This window comes from Lepus europaeus, chromosome 17 (assembly GCF_033115175.1).
Source record: "Lepus europaeus isolate LE1 chromosome 17, mLepTim1.pri, whole genome shotgun sequence".
Lineage (NCBI taxonomy): Eukaryota > Metazoa > Chordata > Mammalia > Lagomorpha > Leporidae > Lepus > Lepus europaeus.
The window spans coordinates 43,373,365-43,394,688 of NC_084843.1; the positions used below are offsets into that span (position 1 = coordinate 43,373,365).

A 21,324-nucleotide genomic window follows, 5' to 3' on the forward strand; every position below is an offset into this window, starting at 1 on the left:
GGTTCTAGTCCCGGTCGGGGTGCTGGTTCTGTCCCGGCTGCCCCTCTTCCAGGCCAGCTCTCTGCTATGGCCAGGGAGTGCAGTGAAGGATGGCTCAAGTGCTTGGGCCCTGCACCCCATGGGAGACCAGGATAGGCACCTGGCTCCTGCCATCGGATCAGCGCGGTGCGCCAGCCACAGTGCGCCAGCCGCGGCGGCCATTGGAGGGTGAACCAACGGCAAAGGAAGACCTTTCTCTCTGTCTGTCTCTCTCACTGTCCACTCTGCCTGTCAAAAAAAAAAAAAAAAGAAATGAATGAAAAAAATGACTTCATTAATTTATTCAATTTATATTTATTGGATGTATTCTATATGCAGATGTTTCACAAACACAAGGGACACAAGGTCCAAAAATCCTAAACATTACAGAGTTCAGTATGTAGTAAAGATATGGGTCAAAAAAAGCAAATGAACAGCAACAATGACAGATTCTTCCAGAACTATGAGATAAACACTCTGAAAAGGCACCCAAAGGTGGGAGTCTGAAAGGGGCTTACAAAAGAATGGGGTTGGGGGGACGGCCAGGACAGTGCTTCTTCACGGATCCATGCCAAAGAAATAATTTTTTTTGTTTTGTTTTGTTTTTTTAAAGATTTATTTATTTATTTGAAAGTCAGAGTTACAATAATTTTGTTTTAATCTCCTTCTATCATGGACAGATGTTTTTGTAATGTATTTGAGTGACTTGAACATACAATTTAAAAAGCTATAAAAATCAATGGGCACCTTTTGGTTTCTGAACTTAGTATATGTAGAATTCTATATCAATAAAAGTGTCAGAACATAAATAGCCTTGCATTAGAAAAGTTAATCACATTGTCATCAAAGGCATATATAAACAGTAAGAAAGAGAACGACTATTATACTTGTTTCACAGTCATAAAACATGAAATTTGGAAGTGAAAATGGAATTCCCTTTCTGATTGCAACAAATAGGCTTTGAAAGAGTACTATTTATGTTAGTATTCTTTAATATGCCTGCTTCTTGATTGTTAACTTATCTGATCTGTGTTAGATTGATAGAAATGTCACTTGTAAAGATTAATGTTTATTTAAATTATTTTACATCTTATTTAATACAGACTAACCAGTCTAATGAGACATTTGTTATTTTTTGATATTTAGATGATTGTCATTCTAACTGGAGTTCTTAACAATTAAAGATTAAGGGCAAAAAGTAAAAAACAAAATCTTTTTTTTTAAACTTTTATTTAATGAATATAAATTTCCAAAGTACAGCTTATGGATTACAATGGCTTTCCTCCCCCCCATAACTTCCCTCCCACCCGCAACCCTCCCCTTTCCCGCTCCCTCTCCCCTTCCATTCACATCAAGATTCATTTTCAGTTCTCTTTATATACAGAAGATCAGTTTAGTATATATTAAGCAAAGATTTCAACAGTTTGCCCCCACATAGCAACACAAAGTGAAAAATACTATTGGCTTACTAGTTATAGCATTAAATCACAATGTACAGTACATTAAGGACAGAGATCCTACATATTTTTAAAAAATTGATTTTCTATGTAATTTCCAATTTAAAACCAAGGTTTTTTTTTTCATTTTCAATTATCTTTATATACAGAAGATCGATTCAGTATATACTAAGTAAAGATTTTATCAGTTTGCACCCACACAGAAACACAAAGTGTAAAAATACTGTTTCAGTACTAGTTATAGCATTACTTCACATTGGACAACATATTAAGGACAGATCCCACATGAGACGTAAGTACACAGTGACTCCTGTTGTTGATTTAACAATTTGACACTCTTGTTTATGGCGTCAGTAATCTCCCTAGGCTCTAGTCATGAGTTGCCAAGGCTATGGAAGCCTTTAGGGTTCGCCGACTTCGATCTTATTCCGACAGGGTCATAGTCAAAGTGGAAGTTCTCTCCTCCCTTCAGAGAAAGGTAGCTCCTTCTTTGATGGCCATGAAAAAACAAAATCTTAAACTGAAATCCGTTGTAAACACTTCAATAGTAAAATTATTAGAAAAGCAAATGTATAAATAAAAGTGAGAAAATTAGTTAATACAGAGAGAGTGTATATAACCAAGCATGTCCTACATGCTTTATTTTTTCTTCCATATAACCATTAAGTTGGTTATTGTATAAGCACAAATACAGCCAATTGTCAAATAAGTACTGAAAAATTATGATTGCAACTTGGAAATAACATTGAAAAAAATTGGAAGGTTGTGTGCCAAAATATTAGCAACATTTAGCTCAGAGATGAAGAATTACAAATAATCTTTTATTCCTAGGAGCTTTATAGCCCTTTTCAAAATTAAACATATTACAACTGGAGACACACACACACACAAATCTTGAAATTGAAAACTAGACTATCTCATTTGACTAATATAATGAAACTAGTCAAGAAGGCTTTGTGTTGAAGAAGACTGATGATACAGATATATTACGCATAAAAGCATGGTCAACATTACATCTGTTTTTGTTTTTTATTCTACAGCAGTTTCATTAAATAAAACGGAAGAGTTCCTGAAATCAGTTCTTGTTTTTTTGGATCATTATTTGGAAATTTTGGTAGCACCAAGGCAGATAACCAGGAACTAGTTTAAGTGTTTGTTATGTTTAGTGCATTCCCCCTAATGAATGATCCCTATGATAGATTATTGTTACAAAGATTATAGATAGATTATTGTTACAAAGGAAAGATAGAAGCAAACACTTCAGTATGTGTAATTTTCTTTCACAAATGCAAACGTGTAAGTGCAAAATAAAAATACTGATAAGAAAACAAAAAAAAGTATGATTGCTTTATTTTAATTATTTTCCTATTAAATTTTGAGTGAATGAAATTCTTTTTGTGGCTACTATAATCTTCCTTTGGATAAGCTTTCATGTATTTACCACCTCGCACCTTGTGTTACCTTTTTTTGGGTCACCTTAAATATAAGACTGAAATTTCCTTCAGCTTTCACATTATTTTGCATTACTTTCAGTAGCTTGGATATTCTCTTACAGATAGTAGGCATTGCATTAAATGTATGTGTGTCTGGATAGATGGATGGATGAGTAACAGAAATGATAGAGATATTGGTTGATTTTACAAGAAGGGGTGCTTGTTTTATCTCCAAGAAACTATGTTTATAGTTTATACCTTACAGTATAAACCTCTAAGAATTATGTTTTTCCTTATTAAATAAAACGAACAAGAGCACTTAGCTGAAGCAACAAAGTGAATAAAAGGATTTTCTGGATGAATGTACCAAAACAATAAAGGATGCTCTAACCTAGGTAACAAATATCCTAAATAGTCTGTGACACTGACTTTCTTTTTTATTTCAATAAATCTCCTTTTAAAAAAAAATGCCAAGAGAGGTTATCAAAGTGTAACAGTGTAAGCCTATCAAATTATGGCAAGAGGGCCTAGCATTGCGGCACAGCTGGGTAGACCTCTGACTGCAAGGCTGACATCCCATATTAGAGTGCTGGTTTGAGTCCTGGGTGCTCCACTTCAAAGCCATCACCCTGCTAATGCACCTAGGAAAGCAATAGAAGGTGGCCCATATACCTGGGCTCCTGCCACCCAGCTGCTATGGCCATTTGGGGAATGAACCAGCAGATTGAAGATTTCTCTCTCTCTCTCTTTCTCTCAATCTGCCTTTCAGATAGACAGATCGATCAATCGATCAATCGATCGATCCTTCAAAAAAGATTCAAGACAGTAGTCATAATAACACTTGAAAAGATTTTACTTAGTGCTGTTGATGTATTAGAAACTGTTTCTGGTTTAAGATTTTACCTTTAATCTTTTGAACTTACTATGTTTAACTGTCAAGAATAGGTTGTTATCTTACTTAAGGGTATAATCAAGAAAAAATTGTTCAGTTCTTTCTCCTGCCTGACAACAAGAGTCACTCGTGTACTCCCAGGAAGGACCTTTTCCAGTTGGCTCTGCCCTTACTGCTACAATGTCCCCACCTGGCTCAAGTTCATGTCTGACACTGGGAAGGAACAGATTGACAAACCAGCCAAAATGGGCCTGTGAGAAATCAGTATGGCTCCGAGGGATTCCTGTGGCACAGGCACATCCTGGGAGGATCCTCAGGTCCCAAGGGGATCTCTGTCATTAAGACAGCAGTTGCTGTTCAGACGCATCAAGAGACCCAATAAGGATAAGTACGCTACAGTCTAATTCTGATAGGGGCTGAATTCACCCGTCTGCTTGACACAAGACCAAGTGAGGCCGCCCCCACTCCCACAAATGGAAAAACAAGTCACCCAAAGCTTCTGCCTGGTGGCATTAATTTGTGTATATACTCAAGCAATGAACTCATTGCTTAACTAGAAAAGCAAAAAAAAAAAAAAAACTTTTGAAAATAGATTTTTCTCCAACCTATTTTGAATTTGGAAAAAAAAATTAGAATTTTTACATAGATATCTAAATATTGTGTCAGAGTAGAAATCATAAGGATTAAGAAACAATATATCTATTTTTATGTAGACATATATAAATATAATAGAGAGATGTATGTATGATTCATTCATATAAAAGATACTTTGTAAATTCTAAGTTACAGTTTAACTATTTTTATTGTTTAACAGCATGAGAACACTGGTCCCTGATATTTGGGTTGCCTTTGTATTAATTTAAAGCCCATTTCTCTCCGGAAGAAGTCTCATCACATCATCACTGAAGAGCAAGATTATACACATTTTAGACATACCACTGCGTAATCAGCTCCCTTCAGAAGAATGTTTTGGCTTAATAATGAAAACATCTTAATGACTGAAATTATTTCCCACTGAGTTACTCTCACCATCATGTTCTAAGACAGACAACTTTCCTAGAGTGAAAAATAGTGTTTTAACGGATGTTTCTTAAGCGATACTTTCATAAATGTCATCATTCTTGATATGAAAGGCTCATTATTTCCCCTCCCACTCTCCTCCCTCCCTTCGTTCCTTCCTGCCTCCCTTCTTTCCCCTTGTTGCCTTGCATGTATGTTTAACTATGAACAGTAAAGCTAGAAAAGACTTCTTATTTTCTCCCTTTCCATCTATATGCTCAGCTGATAATATTTTACCCATTCTCCTTAAAAAATTGTGTTAAGTTGGGGGTGAACCAACGGAAGGACGACCTTTCTCTGCCTCTCTCTCACTAACTCTGCCTGTCAAAACAAAACAAAACAAAACAAAACAAAAATTGTGTTAAGAACTCTTAAAATTTCACTTCTGACCTCTAGAAAAGTAACATGAAAATGTGAACCCAATAAAGGTTTGCTTTTAAGATACCCATAGTTAAAATCTTTTTGCTTAATAGTGTCTCCTTAGTTTATTCTGAAATTAAGTCTAGGATATATAGAAATTGACTTTTATTTAACAGTGCTAAAATATGACTTGTGTTTAACCTGTGAGTTTGTTAAAAAAAAAGGATTTAATAATTTTCCTTTAGTGAAAATGTGTTAAAACTGATACACAATATTTTATGGTTTCACGTTCAGTTACTAAGGAGTCGACATTTTGCCCATTCAGAATAGAATGACAGTGTAAGTCTTCCTGAATGCAAAAATGTCACAAGACCTAAGAAAATATTTAGAAAGGCAAGTGATACCAACACTAATGGGTTTCCAAAATGACTGTCTGAGAAGAGTTTACCCAGATGGCAGGTGGTCCTACAGAGTGTATTTGAAAGGGAAAAAAGAAACACTAATTAGTTCATATTTTCTTCAAGGGTGATGCATTCTAACACCACTGATTATTCTTATTGAGAGATCTAATCTTATTTGTTGATCAGTGAAAGAATCCCAGCCAGTGGCAGCCATTTAGAATTTAGTAATGCTGCCTGAAAATTCTACAGTGTCCTAGGTTTCTATTTGCTGCTTAAGGGATTTTGGAATGCTAGCAGGATACTTCATGTTCAATGCTTACAATGTTACCTTTGTCTTCTTACAACTCCAATTCCAAACACCAAGATTGTAATTGCTATTTTGAAAAGAAATTTCATTTGTTTCATTTATAATTCAGAGTATAATTGTGAATATTTACATATTCCTGTCACACTCCATTCTTCATCTGTGCATGAGTGTGTATGTTTGTAGTATACAGAAGGACAGGTGGATACTGTCTGACCTATGAACATGTAGTGTTCAATTATTCAACAATAAAATACTGCTTAAAGGGTATTTAGAAGTACTTGCTCTATAACATTAAGTTAAATATCAAGATATTAACTCACAATTTATGATTATGACTCTGTAAATAGTGACAAAGATATGCAAAAAAGTTAAAGGACATACATAAAAATGTCCCCACAGTTCATCTGTAATTGGAGAATTACACACGATTTCATAATCTCTTCTTTCAGGTTTTAAATGTTTTCTGAGACCAAAATGGAAAGGCATTTATTTCACAAATAATTTTGTATCACATCAAGACAAAGGTATTTTGTAAATAGGTAACATTTTATTCTTTGTCTAATAGTACAAATTTAAAGATAAAAATAACTTAAAAATTTAGTAGCAAAAATTAGTATCAGGTCAGTACTACATAGAAAATTTTATCTTTTAAGTCAAGGAGGTTTAAAAGACTTAAATGGAGAAAGTCACACATCATCATTTCTTTTTATTGTTTTATCATTTGATATGGCTAAGAGTTAGCAAAAGGGATTGTAAAAAAACCGTACTGTTTGTCAAGTTTAAAAGGAGGATTTTCTCCCAGTTAGGCTGAGCTTCTTTCTGGACTTCTTGCCACGATTAGATGGTGTCTACCTTTAAAGCTCTGTGTAACCTCATAACATGCAAGCTTTCCCATTGGTACACTTTACTATATGCATTTAACATTGCATTTGAAGAGAAAAGCAATCTGACATTTTAACCTAGCCTGGTGTGCTGAACAGAATTTCTTAAAAAGTCTACATTCAAATCTATCTTCATTTTATTTTCTTTGCTTACATATTTTTCTACTTAAAACACTAGAAGATTTTTTAAAAAAACTGTTTAAACTCTGAAATTACTATGAGTTTTAAATGTCTAAGAATAGCATCTTTTAATGTATCTGAATGGGTTTGAAAAGCTGTTTGAGTAATTATTGTTCTTTTGTTTTGCTACATAATCATTTATTCCTGTCAGTAGCTTTTCACATTTAGATTTGATTGTATTGAAAATATCCAAGTGTTATAAAGGACAGGTGTGGGCCTTAGGGGATATAGATTGTAGTCCTGCTGCTGAATTGGTCATTTTAGACAAGTAGCCCAAGCTCTCTTTCTGCTAAAGTTTATAAAAACAGCCAAATATTATCTGATTTTTCATAGTGCAGAAAATTGTGTTTTGCTTTATACTATGAACCCACCTGGTCTTAGAATTTCTCCAAGTTTAGGTAAGGACCCAGACCTTTCGTGGAAAGGTGGAAAAAGTTGTCATGTCAAGAACAATGGCAAAAATCTCACCATAACATTTTCTCAACAATGGGGATTATATTTATCATTTACTTCATCATTTTAGGACATTTTTGTAAACTTCATGAGGACTACTGCCTATTACTCATTCGTTTTGCATGAACTAATAGAATTCTTTACAAAAAGACTTTGTATTTTCCAACAAAATTCTTGATTCCTGGGCCTCTGTCTAGTAATTTTCTTTTTGTATAAAAGTACCTGATGTATGTAAGGTAGCATTCCAGTTACTCTGGCCCTTCAGGTGAAATCATTATCAAGGGTCTAAGAAAGCTGCTCTGTCCTGCAGCCAGGCCCTTGGCAGGGCAACATGTTGTCAATATAGTTCTTTTTTAAAAAAAGTGGTATATGTGAATGCAATTAAAAATATTTAAATTAGCAAATATCCCACTGTGTTTAGGGTTTAAAATTACTATGTAAATTTGTACAGCGCTTTAAAATTCCCCCATCAAAATCCTAGATATTGCCGGGGATTTTTGATCCTGGTGTTGACACCTAATAATTCTGCATGTTTACGGGATATATCCTGGCTTGACAGTTTTCATAGATAGGAGGCATCATGTAGATTTTAAAACTGTGGAGGAAAGCGGGCACCTCCTTCCAGGCAGTCTTCAATTTTGATGGGTTGAATGCCTTTGAGCTATTTTTTTAACCTCTCATGCTCACTGTCCTCATCTATGAAATGGAAATAATGATACCAGTTCATGGGACCATTGTAATTCATAAGGTGTCTGTTACTGCATGTAAAGCCTATGGAGCGATGCCTGGCCTACACATAAGACTCTGATGGTCCTGGAGTGCGGGGCTTCTGAGTATTAATATTCCTTTGCTTTCTGCATCCAGCTGTGTTCAGTGGTTGGCAAAATATACTGTGCATAAGAGTTAATGTAACTCAGTTGCATTCAATAATTTTCAAGGGTAGTTCTATAATATGTGTACATATATCTTCTTTGCATTGGCTCCGTCATATTTTATATTATAAATATGTATGACTTCAATTAAATCTAGACACTTTCCAGATGACAGCAGGAATTAAACAGATTGGGTTTAAACAGTTAAATGAATCTTTCTGTTTCATGTTGAAGTCACTTTTCTGTAGTCGCTTAAAATACGTTAATTTTTCTAGAATTCTTTCCTGTTAATTGTTTTCCTATCTTCTGCATATTTATTTTGCCATTGAAAATGAGCTTAATATTTGGTAAATGGAGGTAATGATGCTTGTCTTTTCTAATTTGTTTGAGAATTAGAATTAATAAATGTTAATTCTAATTTAAAGAATAGTACCAGACATACAGTAGGCATTCCACAATTGGTAGATTTTGTTTTTAATTCAATATTAAGATGAAATGCCTCATGAATTGAATGATATATGTGAATTAATGTGTAACAGATTTGATTTCATTCAATTCTTTGAATATCTGCTTTTGCAACATATACTTAGATACTGGAAGCTGTAGAGGTGAGCAAGGTACAAGAGATTGCTTATCTTATAGCGTTTTATCCTCGTCAGGGAAATACCATTAACTGATGAACTGATATGTTTCATAACAGTGTATCTGTATTAAGTGCTTGAATTCCTTTTTATTTAGATGCCCTTAGATTGCTTCAGTCTGTCATTGATTATGTTGCCCTGGTTACTACTTTGGGAGTAGGAGTTATCCTAATCCCTGTGTTTCCTTTGATAGCTCTTTCAAGCATCTGATTGGAGGGCTGGATGACGTTTCTAACAAAGCCTATGAGGATGCAGAAGCTAAAGCAAAGTAAGTGACATTGTTTTCTTTATTCTTAATTTTGATTTTAAAAAACTGACTTTGAATAGAAATAGGAGCCAACTTTTTTTTTTTGGATGTAACAAAAAACCCAATATTCCTACAGAAGGATATAATTACTTGTGATAAAAAGAAGCTTTTCAAACTGATTATTACCTAACACTCATGGGTTTATTTAATAAGTACTTCTCCATTCAAACATGACAACTTAAAGAAGATCATCTCAACAATGGAAAATAATTAGCGTAAAACTCCGTATGAACAATCGAGGGTGTGTTATTTCTACCAAAAACACTTTCAGAGCCAATGGTGATTGTGTTTAATAGTTGTTTCTGGTATTGAAGGGAATAAACAAGGCTAGAAATAGTCCTGTGGGAATTTGTGTTTATAGTACATTGAGCTTTGATGTTACTAATGTGAAAATTGTATGGAATGGTAAATGTCTCATTTATTTATATAAAATATATATAAACATAAAATTCTATTTACAAGGATCATTTGCTGTAAAACAAAGCTTTAATTTTTCGACAAAGATTTAAAGTAACTTGAAGTTGACTTTCTCTGTGCAGTTTTTAGATGACTTAAAGAACAAGTAACCAATGTAATCTTTCCCTCTTTCCCCATGTGTAATTTAGAATTTGATATGATACAGGAAAGTTGAAGGACAAAATTGGCAAAATCTATTGTTAAATAGATAGTTAAGGGGTAGGGTTTGGTTAAGTCAGTTTTGTAGTAGCCTAAAAATCAAAAGAAATAAAATAACTTATTTTCCTGTGAGGTTCCATGAAGGTGAAATGTTAGCCTAAAACTGAAACATTAGTCTACACTTCATGTTAATCTGATTAAATTATATTACTTTCAAAACTATATAAATATATTCACAGTTCTCTACATGGTTTATTTTTTGTTTTCTCTGAAGTTTGAGAGAACATAGACTTAAACCCTGAGGTTGAAAACCAACAGGGTTTCTGTCTTCTGTCAAGAATTGCTCAGGAAACTAAAGTGACCAGTTTTTTAAAAAAAATGATTTATTTCAAAGGCAGAATTACAGAGAAGGGGCGGAAGACAGAGTGGTCTTCTCTCTGCTGGTTCACTCTCCAAAAGGAAGCCAGGAGCCTGGAACTCCATCTGGGTCTCCCACATGGGTAGCAAGGGCACAAACACTTGAGCCATCTTCTTCTGCTTTCCCAGGTGCATGAGCAGGGAGCTGTTATGGAAGCAGGGCACCTGGGATTAGAACTGGGATGTGATGTCACAGGCGACAGTTTAACCTGCTGCACCACGATGCTGCCCCCTTGAACTGAATGGTTTCTGTATTTTGTTTTGTTTTGTTTTGTTTTTACAATAGCTAAAAATGTGCTTCAGTTCTCAGTTTAAGGTGTTAGCTTCCATTATCAGTACAAGCAGAGGTGCTTTTAAAAAAATACTTTTAAAAAAAGTTTTAAAAGTGATAAAACTGCTTTTGCTATTGTTCAGCTTTATTCCCAAAGGAATATTTTTGATACATAAAAAATGTATTACAAGAGGCGCATTCATATTTCTAGCTTATGTAAGCTTATTTTTTCTTTAATGTATAATATATGTATTTAATTATGTGTATATATGCAGATTCAGCTCAGTGTATCATGAATGATTATATATACATGTTAGAGATAATTTATATATACATACATATGTACACAACTGGTGATAATCTTAAAAAATCATATAAATCTAATTAAATAATTAAATAACAATTCTTAGAGTTTGTAGAAGAAGTCAAATCTCTTTTAAACTAATATATCATTGCTACTTTGATCTATTTCTAGTTCCCTACTGAACTTCAGGCAAATTTTCTCATGGAAGTTTGTGTTTAACTCCTGTTAACTCAATCCATAGTTGAGGCTGGTTATAGACCTAAAATTTATCCATGATGGAAAAACAATTATGAATTAGTCATATCCTTCTCAGTGTCCTGTTGACGTTATGAATGTGTGTTGCTCACAAATGCTGGCCGTTCTTGAGTTCGCTTGCACAAACTTGAACTAAAGGTGGTAAGGAAGACGAACTCACTAAATTCCAGATTCAAATGGTTATAAGACAACAAATCTTCACATTGGAAGAGAATCTGTCAATCTGAGGATGCTTCAAAAAATCCATGGAAAAAAAGAATTAGGAGATAATTCACATGTTTCATGAACATTCTGAATCCCCCTTGTCTGACACATACGTTGGGTTTTGCCCTTGCCTCTGTCAATCTTAAGAAGTTATCTTGGTCATGATTCTTAACACTTGCCCCTCAGTCTCAATGATCGTATCTTTAAAATGGTATTTTTGAGATGTAATTGATGGCAATGTGTAAAAATGCTTCATAACATAGAAAAATGGGTACTGTTGTTGATAAAAGTAATCCTCAGAAATGTACTTTAGTGCTGGGTCTTAGTCCACCCGTACAGGATGGACTGGGTCTGAGGAAAGGTAAGTGCGCCGCTCGCCCGTTCCCCAGCCTCCCGATCCCGGAGACAATCAGACGCATCGGGGAGTCAAGTCTAGCAAGAACTCATTTTATTTCATGCATAACAGAACCTTTTATAGCACAAAACTGCAGAGTCATTGGGGCAGGGCTAAGGACCAACCAATCACTTAAACGGTCATTTTACGGGGCCATTTCTATAGGACCAACCATATGTCTATACACTTGTTACTAGTTTTGTTACCTCCCCTGATGTTGCATAGCCAATTAGTTTTAGTGGTAAACAACTTTGGATTCCACCCACCTTACTTCCTTTGGGCACCATCTTTGAATTGCTTCATGTAACTAATTTCCCCATACTTTAGGGCATTTGATATGATTGAATTTACAGATACTAATTATTTCATATATATTTTGTAAAGCTAATTTTACCTGTGTAAGATGTCTTTAATCTTATGTAAGCAAAAACATGGGTAGCATATCATGAAATTAATACATAAATACCTCTTTTATAAAACAGTTATGTGTTAAAAGATACTTTAATTATGCTTATGGAGCAAAAAAGGGACCATGAAATGACTACCTATATCAAATTGGTTCCAATTTGGATTCCAGATTTGGTAGATTAGAATTCTTCCTTTATATTTGTTTCCTTTTCCAGTTTTATTGAGTCCTAACTAACATATGAATAAAACTTCATATATTTTAAGTGTGTATGATGTGATTATATATGTATTTACATTATGAAATGATTGTCACAACTGAATAATTAATGTGTCCATCACTTCCCATAGTTAGATTTTGTGTGTTGGTCACCGGGGATAGTGGATGTGAACATTTAAGATACACTATCTTAGCAAATTTCAACTGGGACAGATTTAATTTTTTGCTCAATCTATACTAAATCCACAGAAATTCATATTGCTTATCATTTAGAAAACGGGGCTATCTTGATGAAAAGAAAATCCAAAGCCTTTGCTCCAAATTCTAGAGAGATTGATAGGACATGTATTTCTCAAAATAGCCATATAAGTAAAAAACAAATACATAAATACTGGAGGATTGATTGTTATGACTTTTTACTATAAGTATTCTATTACCTTCTAACAAATAATTGATATCTAAAGATTTCTGAAATTAAAGACATCTCATAATTAGATGTCCTATCACTCAGAAAAGGGAAACAATTATTCTCCAGAGAAACCTTTTTAGTTTAATAAGTATAAACATCTATTTATGTTTTCATTGTTGACTCTCTCTCCTGAATTTCCTGTCTGTATGTACACTGTACCTTCGTCTTCTACTTAAGGGATTTATAAGATTTCTCAACATTTTCAGGACTACAAATAGGCTCTCATTGGCCTAACCTCCTTAGATGTTTCTGTTATGCCTCTAAACCTCTACGATTTAGAACTGAGGTAATTATTTGGCTCCACTGTGTCGGATCTATTTTTTTTTAAAGTTTCCTTCATTTTGCAAAATCCATGAAAGACGTGAAAAATATTTCCTAAAACCTGATTCAAGTGATCATGCTGTTAATATGAAATCAGCATTCATGTTACTTCACTGACTATACCTGTTTGGGTACAATGAGGAAAAAGACAGATTCCATGGAGACACTTAAAAATTCAAATGTGGAAAAACCATTACCTGTTAGTATAATCAGGCTGTTGGCAGAATTATTCCAAAAAATTGTGCAGACCATCCATTTCACAAAAAACAAAAGTACCAATTATTGGCTGAGCATGCGTGCTAGGAAGATTGATGCTGGAGAAACACCCCAATGAGATGGTCCTCAGTGTTGCTCTGCTCGGGACCTGTGCCTTCTGCCTGCCTCACAGGATGTATTACAAAGATAAGCATCCTTGACAGAAACTTTATCTTTATGGCATGTTTAAGCTTCTCTTGATTGCTGCTAATTATTCACTGAGGACTTCTCTTCTTAAAAGATAACTTATAATCATAAGGATATTAGAAGAGACAGCATCAGTTAACAGCTAAGGTTCATTAAACCTTATTTGGATCAGAAAGTAGCAAGTGTGATGAAACGACTATATTATTTTCCTTTGAGAATATGTATTCATTCACTTAATAAACACTTAGAAATTGACTTATGATGAATCAAGCATAGAGCTTTATAATGTGCATACCAAATGGGAAACAAGTATTTCAATACTAAGGCTCATCTTAGAGTTTAATGGCGTGACTGATAAGTCATCTAGTGAGTATTTTTACTCATCTTCTAACAGTAAGTCAGGAAAACTATTGTGCTATAAAACTGGGTATAGAGTCTTATCTCTATTTTTTTAGCTTTCATTTATAAAATTCATGAACATCCAGAAACATCAAAAACATAAATATTTTGTTTTTCATATATAAACATGGACTAGCCTTAGATGTGTTCAAGTTACACCATCACTGATATCTTAGTTGTTTAATACTGGGCATTTACAGGAAAAGCAGCTCTCTCTTCAAATATAAAGCATACATACATGCATATATATAAATACATATAAATGTTAACTTAGCTTTCTAATTTTAATACTTTATCTTGAAGATATAGTTAATGTAACTTATCAAGAATTAATGATTTTTAACACATGCAAATGGCACATATTTATGAGTCACCAGGTGATGTTTATGTACATGGATACACTGAGTAATGTGTATTCAGTGTCAGCATTTAACATTTTATGGTGAAAATATCCTACATCCTTTCTTTTACTTTTCCTCCTTTTTTTTAGAGAAATAAACAGTATGCTATCATTACCTGTAATCATCCTACTGAGCAATAGAATTATAGACATTCATATGTAGCTGTACCTTCATACGCATTATTAACCTTTTCATCATATTTTCTCCCCCATTATAATGGTCATTATACTCTTCAATACAATCAACATTTTCAGATTCCTTGTATGGGTGAGACCCTGTGAAACTTGTCCTTTTGTGTTTGGCTTATTTCACTTAACATAATGACCTCAAGTTCTCTCCTTGTAGTTGCAAATGAAGATTTCATCCTTTTTAATACCATCTAGTACTCCACTGTGAATGTGTATGTTTTCTTTACCCATTCATCAGTGAATAAACATTTAGGCAGTTTCCATTTCTTGGCCATTATAAATAGTGCTGCAGTAATCATATGAATACAGGTGTCTCTTCAATAGACTGGCTATACTTCCCTTGGATTTGTACCCAGACCTGGGATTGCTGCATCATGTGGTAAATGTAATTTTAGCTCGAGGAACCTTCATAACGTTTTTCACAATGACTGTAATAATTTACAATCTCAGCCACAGTGTGCAAGGCTTCCCTTTTCTCCACACGCTTATCAATACTTGTCATCTTTTGTCTTTTTGATATTAGTCTTACTGGAGAGAGGTGATATCTCATTGTACTTTTTTTTTTCATTTCCATGGTTATTAGTGATGTTTAACGTATTTTCATGTACTTGTCGGCCATTTGCATGTCTTTCTTGGAGAAATATGTTTAAATCTATCTTTTTAATTGGATTGTTTCTTTTCTATTGAGTTGTTTGAATATCTTGTTTGTCCTGATTATCAACCCCTTGTCTTATATGTAAGTTGTAAATATTTTCTCCTTTATAGTAAGTAGGTTGTCTCTTCACTCTGTTGGTTATTTCCTTTGTTGTATATGAACACTTCAGTTTGATGAAATTTCATTTGTTTGTCTCTCTTTGCTTTGATGTTGATTTAAAAATCAGAGTAAGCAGAATTTTCCCAACTCCCAAATGAAAGGAAGGCAGACTACAATGAAGAGATCAGAGGTACCAGGAAAACCAGATGTAACTGGAATCACAGAAACCCAAAACAGAATGTGTTCCCTAGTCCATAGAGGCTACTCCAGTAGAGCCCGGTAGATGCAGCAGCTTATCCATAAAAGAAATGTATTTCTCACGGTCTGGACACTGGGAAGTCTGAGGATCATGGCACTGGTACATTTGGTGTCTTCTCTTCCTTTCTCCCTCTCCCTCTCTCTTTCCCCTTCTCTCCTCCTTCCCCCTCTCCTCCCTCCTCCCTCTTCCACTCTCCCCTTCTTTCTCTAATTGCATTTCAAATAAATTAAAAATTTAAAAAAGAAACTAAACATGAAAGACGAAGCTATGGTATAGAGCCAGAAATAAGGCTACTTTGCAAAATATGTCACTTTTATCATCAGTGTACAAGAGGAGAGTGGTGCACAAAAATGTTAAAGGCACCAGGTTTGGCTCTGACTCATTGCCCCTAACCAATGGAGTACCACAGTCACCTCTCCACTCCCCTGACTGCAACACTCTAGACAATGTGCCTGAATGCAGACCACTCTTTGGGTTTTTCAGTGGAATTATCCATAAACATTTTACTTCTATTAATTAGTCCTCCTTGATCTGAAGCTCCCTTTCTGTTTACAAGTTAATTTGCAAAGAAACATTTTCATCTGTCTGATATTTTAAGGATTTCTTTTGGGGGCGAGCTTTGTTGTTGGATACAATGTGACAGCAGTAAAAGATGTTCTCTGATTAGATTTCATTAGCAGAGACAACCTTTTAGTTGCTCACTCTGCTTGTCAGGGGAGGTTACCCTGTGCTCTTTGGCATTCTGTATTGCTGGGGCCTTTGAAAATTCACTCATCAAATGCCTCCCAAGGCACAGGAGGCTATGCAAATCAGAACCAAGGTCTGCATTGTTTGGTAACATCTGAAATGCCCCAGGGTCATCTTGCATCTAACAAACTTGAGATTTTAAATACATAATAGCCTGCACAAGAGGCTTCTCTTTTGAACACGCAGACTTTGAAATGTGGGCTTTTCTTATGAGTACTTGGCAGGCATTTTAGAGTAAAGATCTTAGTATTCCCCATGATCTTACAACAATTTACTTAAAACAACTTGGTCTTGATCTAAGCAATTCTTAGGGAAATGAGCTTAGAAAATTTTTTTTGCCCCTGTGGAAAGGATTCAAGTAAGCTCTATGCTGTTCCAGATGGGAACTGGGTGCCAGTTAGATGGAAGGACATGCAGAATGGGCTGGAATAGCCCTCAAACCAGGACTCGCTGGCCACTTGCAGATTTGAGTAGTTATAAAACATCCCCAGTCTCCAAGCAGAAAAAAAATATTTTGTATCTTATATCAAGGGCAAACATTTGCAGCATTTGGCCGTAAAGCAATCTTTGACTTTCATCCTCTGAAGAGCTATTTTGAAATTCCAGGACATGTAATCAGACTAGGAAGAGGTATAGAACAATCTGAAAGACCACCCCATGGTGACAGATTAACATTTACTTGTGATTTGTGACTACAGAGAGCATCAGAGTGCATTTCTCTTTTCAAGACATGAAGCTGATTTGGTTGTTCTTAGGAAATGATTTTCAAGATAAAGCTATTTGGCCTTAGGTAGGATTTTTTTTTTTTCATATTGCTTTAAAAATTTTAAAACTCTGCAAGGCCAATTGTTAATTTCTTCTCTGTAGTGCTTATGTTTAAGACTCTCTAGGTACCAAGACTTTATAAAAGTGAATCCCAGTATATCCTTGCATGCAACCTTTTGTAACTGCTAGAGGAGAGGACTAAAGATAATTGAACACTGTAGTATTCACTTGCTTGGCAGATACAGACAAACCGTTTGCTGCCTTGATTTTTTTCTTCTTTTTTATTTTAAAAATTTATTTTATTTATTTGAAAGAGTACAGAGAGAGGAAAGGCAAGAGAGAGAGAGGTCTTCCATCTGCTGGTTCACTCCCCAAATGGCTGCAACAGCTGGAGCTGCGCCGATCCAAAGCCAGGAGCCAGGAGCTTCTTCCGGGCCTCCCATGCAGGTGCAGGGACCTAAGGACTCCAGACCATCCTCCACTGCTTTCCCAGGCCACAGCGGAGAGCTGGGTCGAAAGTGGAGCAGCCAGGTCTCGAACCAGCGCCCGTATAGGATGCTGTTGCTTCAGGCCTGGGCATTAACTGGCAATTTCTGTTTTCTTAAAGGGAAGAATGATTTCTTTCCAGCATTGCTGTGGGTTAATGACAACTGAACCTTGCTTCCAAACATCAAGAGCTCTTTAAGTCCTGTGGATAATTAGGTCCCATGGGCAGTTAGGTTGGCCATTTGAGCTTCTGCAGAAATCAGAGCAAACCAATATATGTCTTTTCTGTATGCTTGATGTGTTGGAGTTTGTTTGTGATACAGTATTTTTTTTAAAAGCAGAAAGAATAATGCCTAGGATATCCCTTTGTGTTAGTAGTTTTAATTGAAAAATAAAATTGAAAAATTATTTTTATTATGAATAACATCTGTTATTTTATATGTATTTTAAAATAATGATTTACAATTTTATGATAAAATCTGAGGCTCACGCACCTTTTCTGGAATGAATGCAGTCTTTCTCATTGAAGTGAATATTGTATGTATGTAATTCTAGACCTGCTTTGCACTTAAGGTTAAGCTGTTCTAGAGAGAAGCCTTATGGCCGTGTGAGAGCAGGTTCTGCTAGGTGCTGCCACGTTCCCTTTTATGTAGCAGTGAGAGGAATGTTATTTGGGAGTTTGGACTGTGGCCTTAGTTACAATGCTGCCACTACACTCCAACTTGAGCAAGCCCCCTAGCCCCAGTCCACCTGTTTGCTGACCAGTGAAAACGACAATCTTACAAACCTTTCCAGTGTTTAGCTTTAGACTTCTAAGATGTTTAGAAGGTACAAGTTGAGACGTTCTTTTAGAAGTTGAACTCTTGGCTGCATAAACAGTATTTTCACCTTTGCCGTTTTTGTGAATTCACAGTAAAGACATCTTTGTGCTTATTAAAAGAAAGTAGCCTCTGAAGGATCCTGGGATAATTGGGGTCCACATGGTAACACAGGTCACTGAGTTGTATTTCTCTCATCTTATAATCTGGAAATACTGCTATTAGTGCTTATGACTTTATTCAGAACATGTACATCAAAACACATCATTTTGCTTGACGTTGCTTTTAATAATTTGTAGCAGTTAAGTAGATTCTAAAGTAGCCTTTAGAATCAGTGTGCTTCATTTTTATCATTATACAAACAATTTTCTCTTTCCAGTATGACATTTGGATATGATAATCAAGCTGGCTATCTTTCAATAAAGTGTCATTGGAAAATTTTCCAGAATTTCCCAAAATTTCCAGCTTTTGAAGATGGAAAATGTTATAGTAATATTTCCCCCCTTGAATCCTTTTAGACAAAAATAATTTGTAAGTAATGAATTAAAATGGCAGCCTAAATAATTTTGATACAATGAACATAATATATCATATTAATTTATGTCTTTAAATTATATGAGGAGGGGGCTGGCATTGTGACACAGTAGGTAAAGCTACCATCTATAACAGCAGCATCCCATATGGGAGCAGGTTCAAGTCTCAGCTGTTCCACTTCCTATCCAGCTCCCTGCTAATGGCCAGGGAAAGCAGCAGAACATGACCCAAGTGCCTGGGCCCTTACCCACATGGAAGACCCACCCAGAAGAAGCTGTGAAGCCAGGCATGATCCTGGCCGTTGTGACTATTTGTGGAGTAAACCAGCGTATAGAAGATCAATCTGTCTCTCTGTCTCTCCTTTCCCTTTCTCTCTCTCTAATTCTCCCTTTCAAATAATTAAAAAGTAAAATCTTTAGAAAAAATAAGAATTATGTGAGGAAGATGTGACACATGGCTGCTGCTCATAGTTTTATGCATATATGTCATTTTCCTCTCGTGCATAAATTATAAGGATTTTTCAATTTCAGAAACTGTAATAATTATTTCAAGCAATCAGCCCATTTGCTAGTAATCATACAGCTACAGGTATAAAACAAATGCTATTACTCTAATATTAACTGTATAAACAACTTAGATAACCTACGTAAGATACTGATTGAGCATATTGAAGAGTAATAATTCTATCAACCTTATAAAGGGGTAAGACAGATTCTTTTTTAAAAATTTTTAAAATATATTTGACAGGTAGAGTTATATTTAGTGAGAGAGAGAGAGAGAGAAAGGTCTTCCTTCTGTTGGTTCACTCCCCTAATAGCTACTATGGCTGGCGCTGCGCCAATTCGAAGCCGGGAGCCTGGTGCTTCTTCCTGGTCTCCCACGCAAGTGCAGGGGCCTAAGCACTTGTGCCATCTTCCACTGCCGGGCCACAGCAGAGAGCTGGACTGGAAGAGGAGCAACTGGGACTAGAACCTGGTGCCCATATGGGATGCTGATGCCGTAGGCGGAGGATTAGCCAAGTGAGTCACTTAGGGGCTCCCAAGTAAGGGGAGGGCATTGTGACAGTAGATTAAGCTGCCTCTTGACACCAACGTCCTGTACTGGAGTGCTAGTTCAAGTCCTAGCTACGCTTCTGATCCACATTCTGCTAATGCATCCTGGGAGGCAACAGATGACTCGAATTACTCGGGCCTTTGCTGTCCACGTGGGAGACTGACAAGGCATTTCTGGCTCTTGGTTTTGGCCTGGCACAGCCCTGGCTGTTGCGAGCATTTAGGGAATAAACCAGCAGATGGAAGATAAGTAGACAGGTAAGTATAGGTAGATAGGTAAATAGATAGATAGAAGACAGATACACACAGTTAGATAAAATGCCTCTCAATTAGATGAAAATAATAAACTTTGAAAAAATAATGAATTTGAGATCATTTTCAATATAAGAAGTTGGGAAAGTATGACTCATTAGGTCTAATTACCCTTCAGTTTTTCTAACTTTTTTTGTGTGGTTGTTGAAATTATTTTTCAATGTGGTATACCTATTATGGCAGTAAAATTGGCATATCAAAATTGCTGCAGATTCTTTTCTGGAAGCTGTTTTCCCTAACCAGGCTCTCTGCTTACCATACTAGTGAGCTTATTATTCTCATACACCCCTCTGCATGGTACTCATGGCTTTTCCTTTTAAATCTCTTAGTTTTATCATATTCCTTAGCCAGTTAAACTAATGATGAAAAAACATGTTTTAGTCTGTGTACCAATCCTGTATTTCAAAAGTGCTGTGAAAACTTTTCTTTGAGATTAAAAAACAGAAAGGCCATTGAAAAGATGACACCTTGGTAAACAGAGACCAAATGACAGATGGTGCTTTTTTGAGTGGCAGCTTGAACTAGGAGAGTACATCAGCCCCTTCCTGCAGAAGTTGTTGACATGCACATTGATTAATATTAATACTGCCATCACTGACATGAGTGACTGAGGCAGAAACTTCATATGCCAATGTAGGACAGAATGGAAGGGAGTTCAAGAAAACAGGACCAGAAGAGAACCAACTGTAGCATTAAAAATAATTGCATTATATTGGGCATGTTTCCCTGGCTCATATATTCAACTGTTCATTGCATTCTTAAGTCACATAAGAAATCATGACAGTCAGGGGGAAATATTTCTTCCTCTAAAATGCACACATCTCCAGCCATTTAATAGTTAATGTTCAAGAACAGGAAGATCTACATCATTATTCCTTAGTATGGCCAAAGACAAGCCACATTATCTGTCTTAAATAATTTCCCTTTTATCCAGATTGTTATGTAAATGCACCTATAATATTGTATTTTGTCAAATGCTTTCTTTCTAATGTTGTTATTCAAGTAAATCAAAATTAAATAGCTAAGAAATTCATTTTATTAGTCCAGACCTAATGAGCCTGCAAATATTTG

At 35.5% G+C, this 21,324-nt stretch overlaps 1 protein-coding gene across 2 annotated transcripts in view; it reads left to right on the top strand.

Moving 5' to 3' along the window:
- Positions 1 to 21,324, top strand: part of PRKG1 (protein kinase cGMP-dependent 1) — a 1,351,832-nt gene that overhangs the window by 1,223,055 nt on the left and 107,453 nt on the right. For both annotated transcript variants that reach the window (XM_062214515.1, XM_062214514.1), the window contains exon 9: positions 9,148 to 9,222. In XM_062214515.1, coding sequence (XP_062070499.1) covers positions 9,148 to 9,222 — 75 coding nt within the window. The remainder of the gene's footprint in view (positions 1 to 9,147; positions 9,223 to 21,324) is intronic.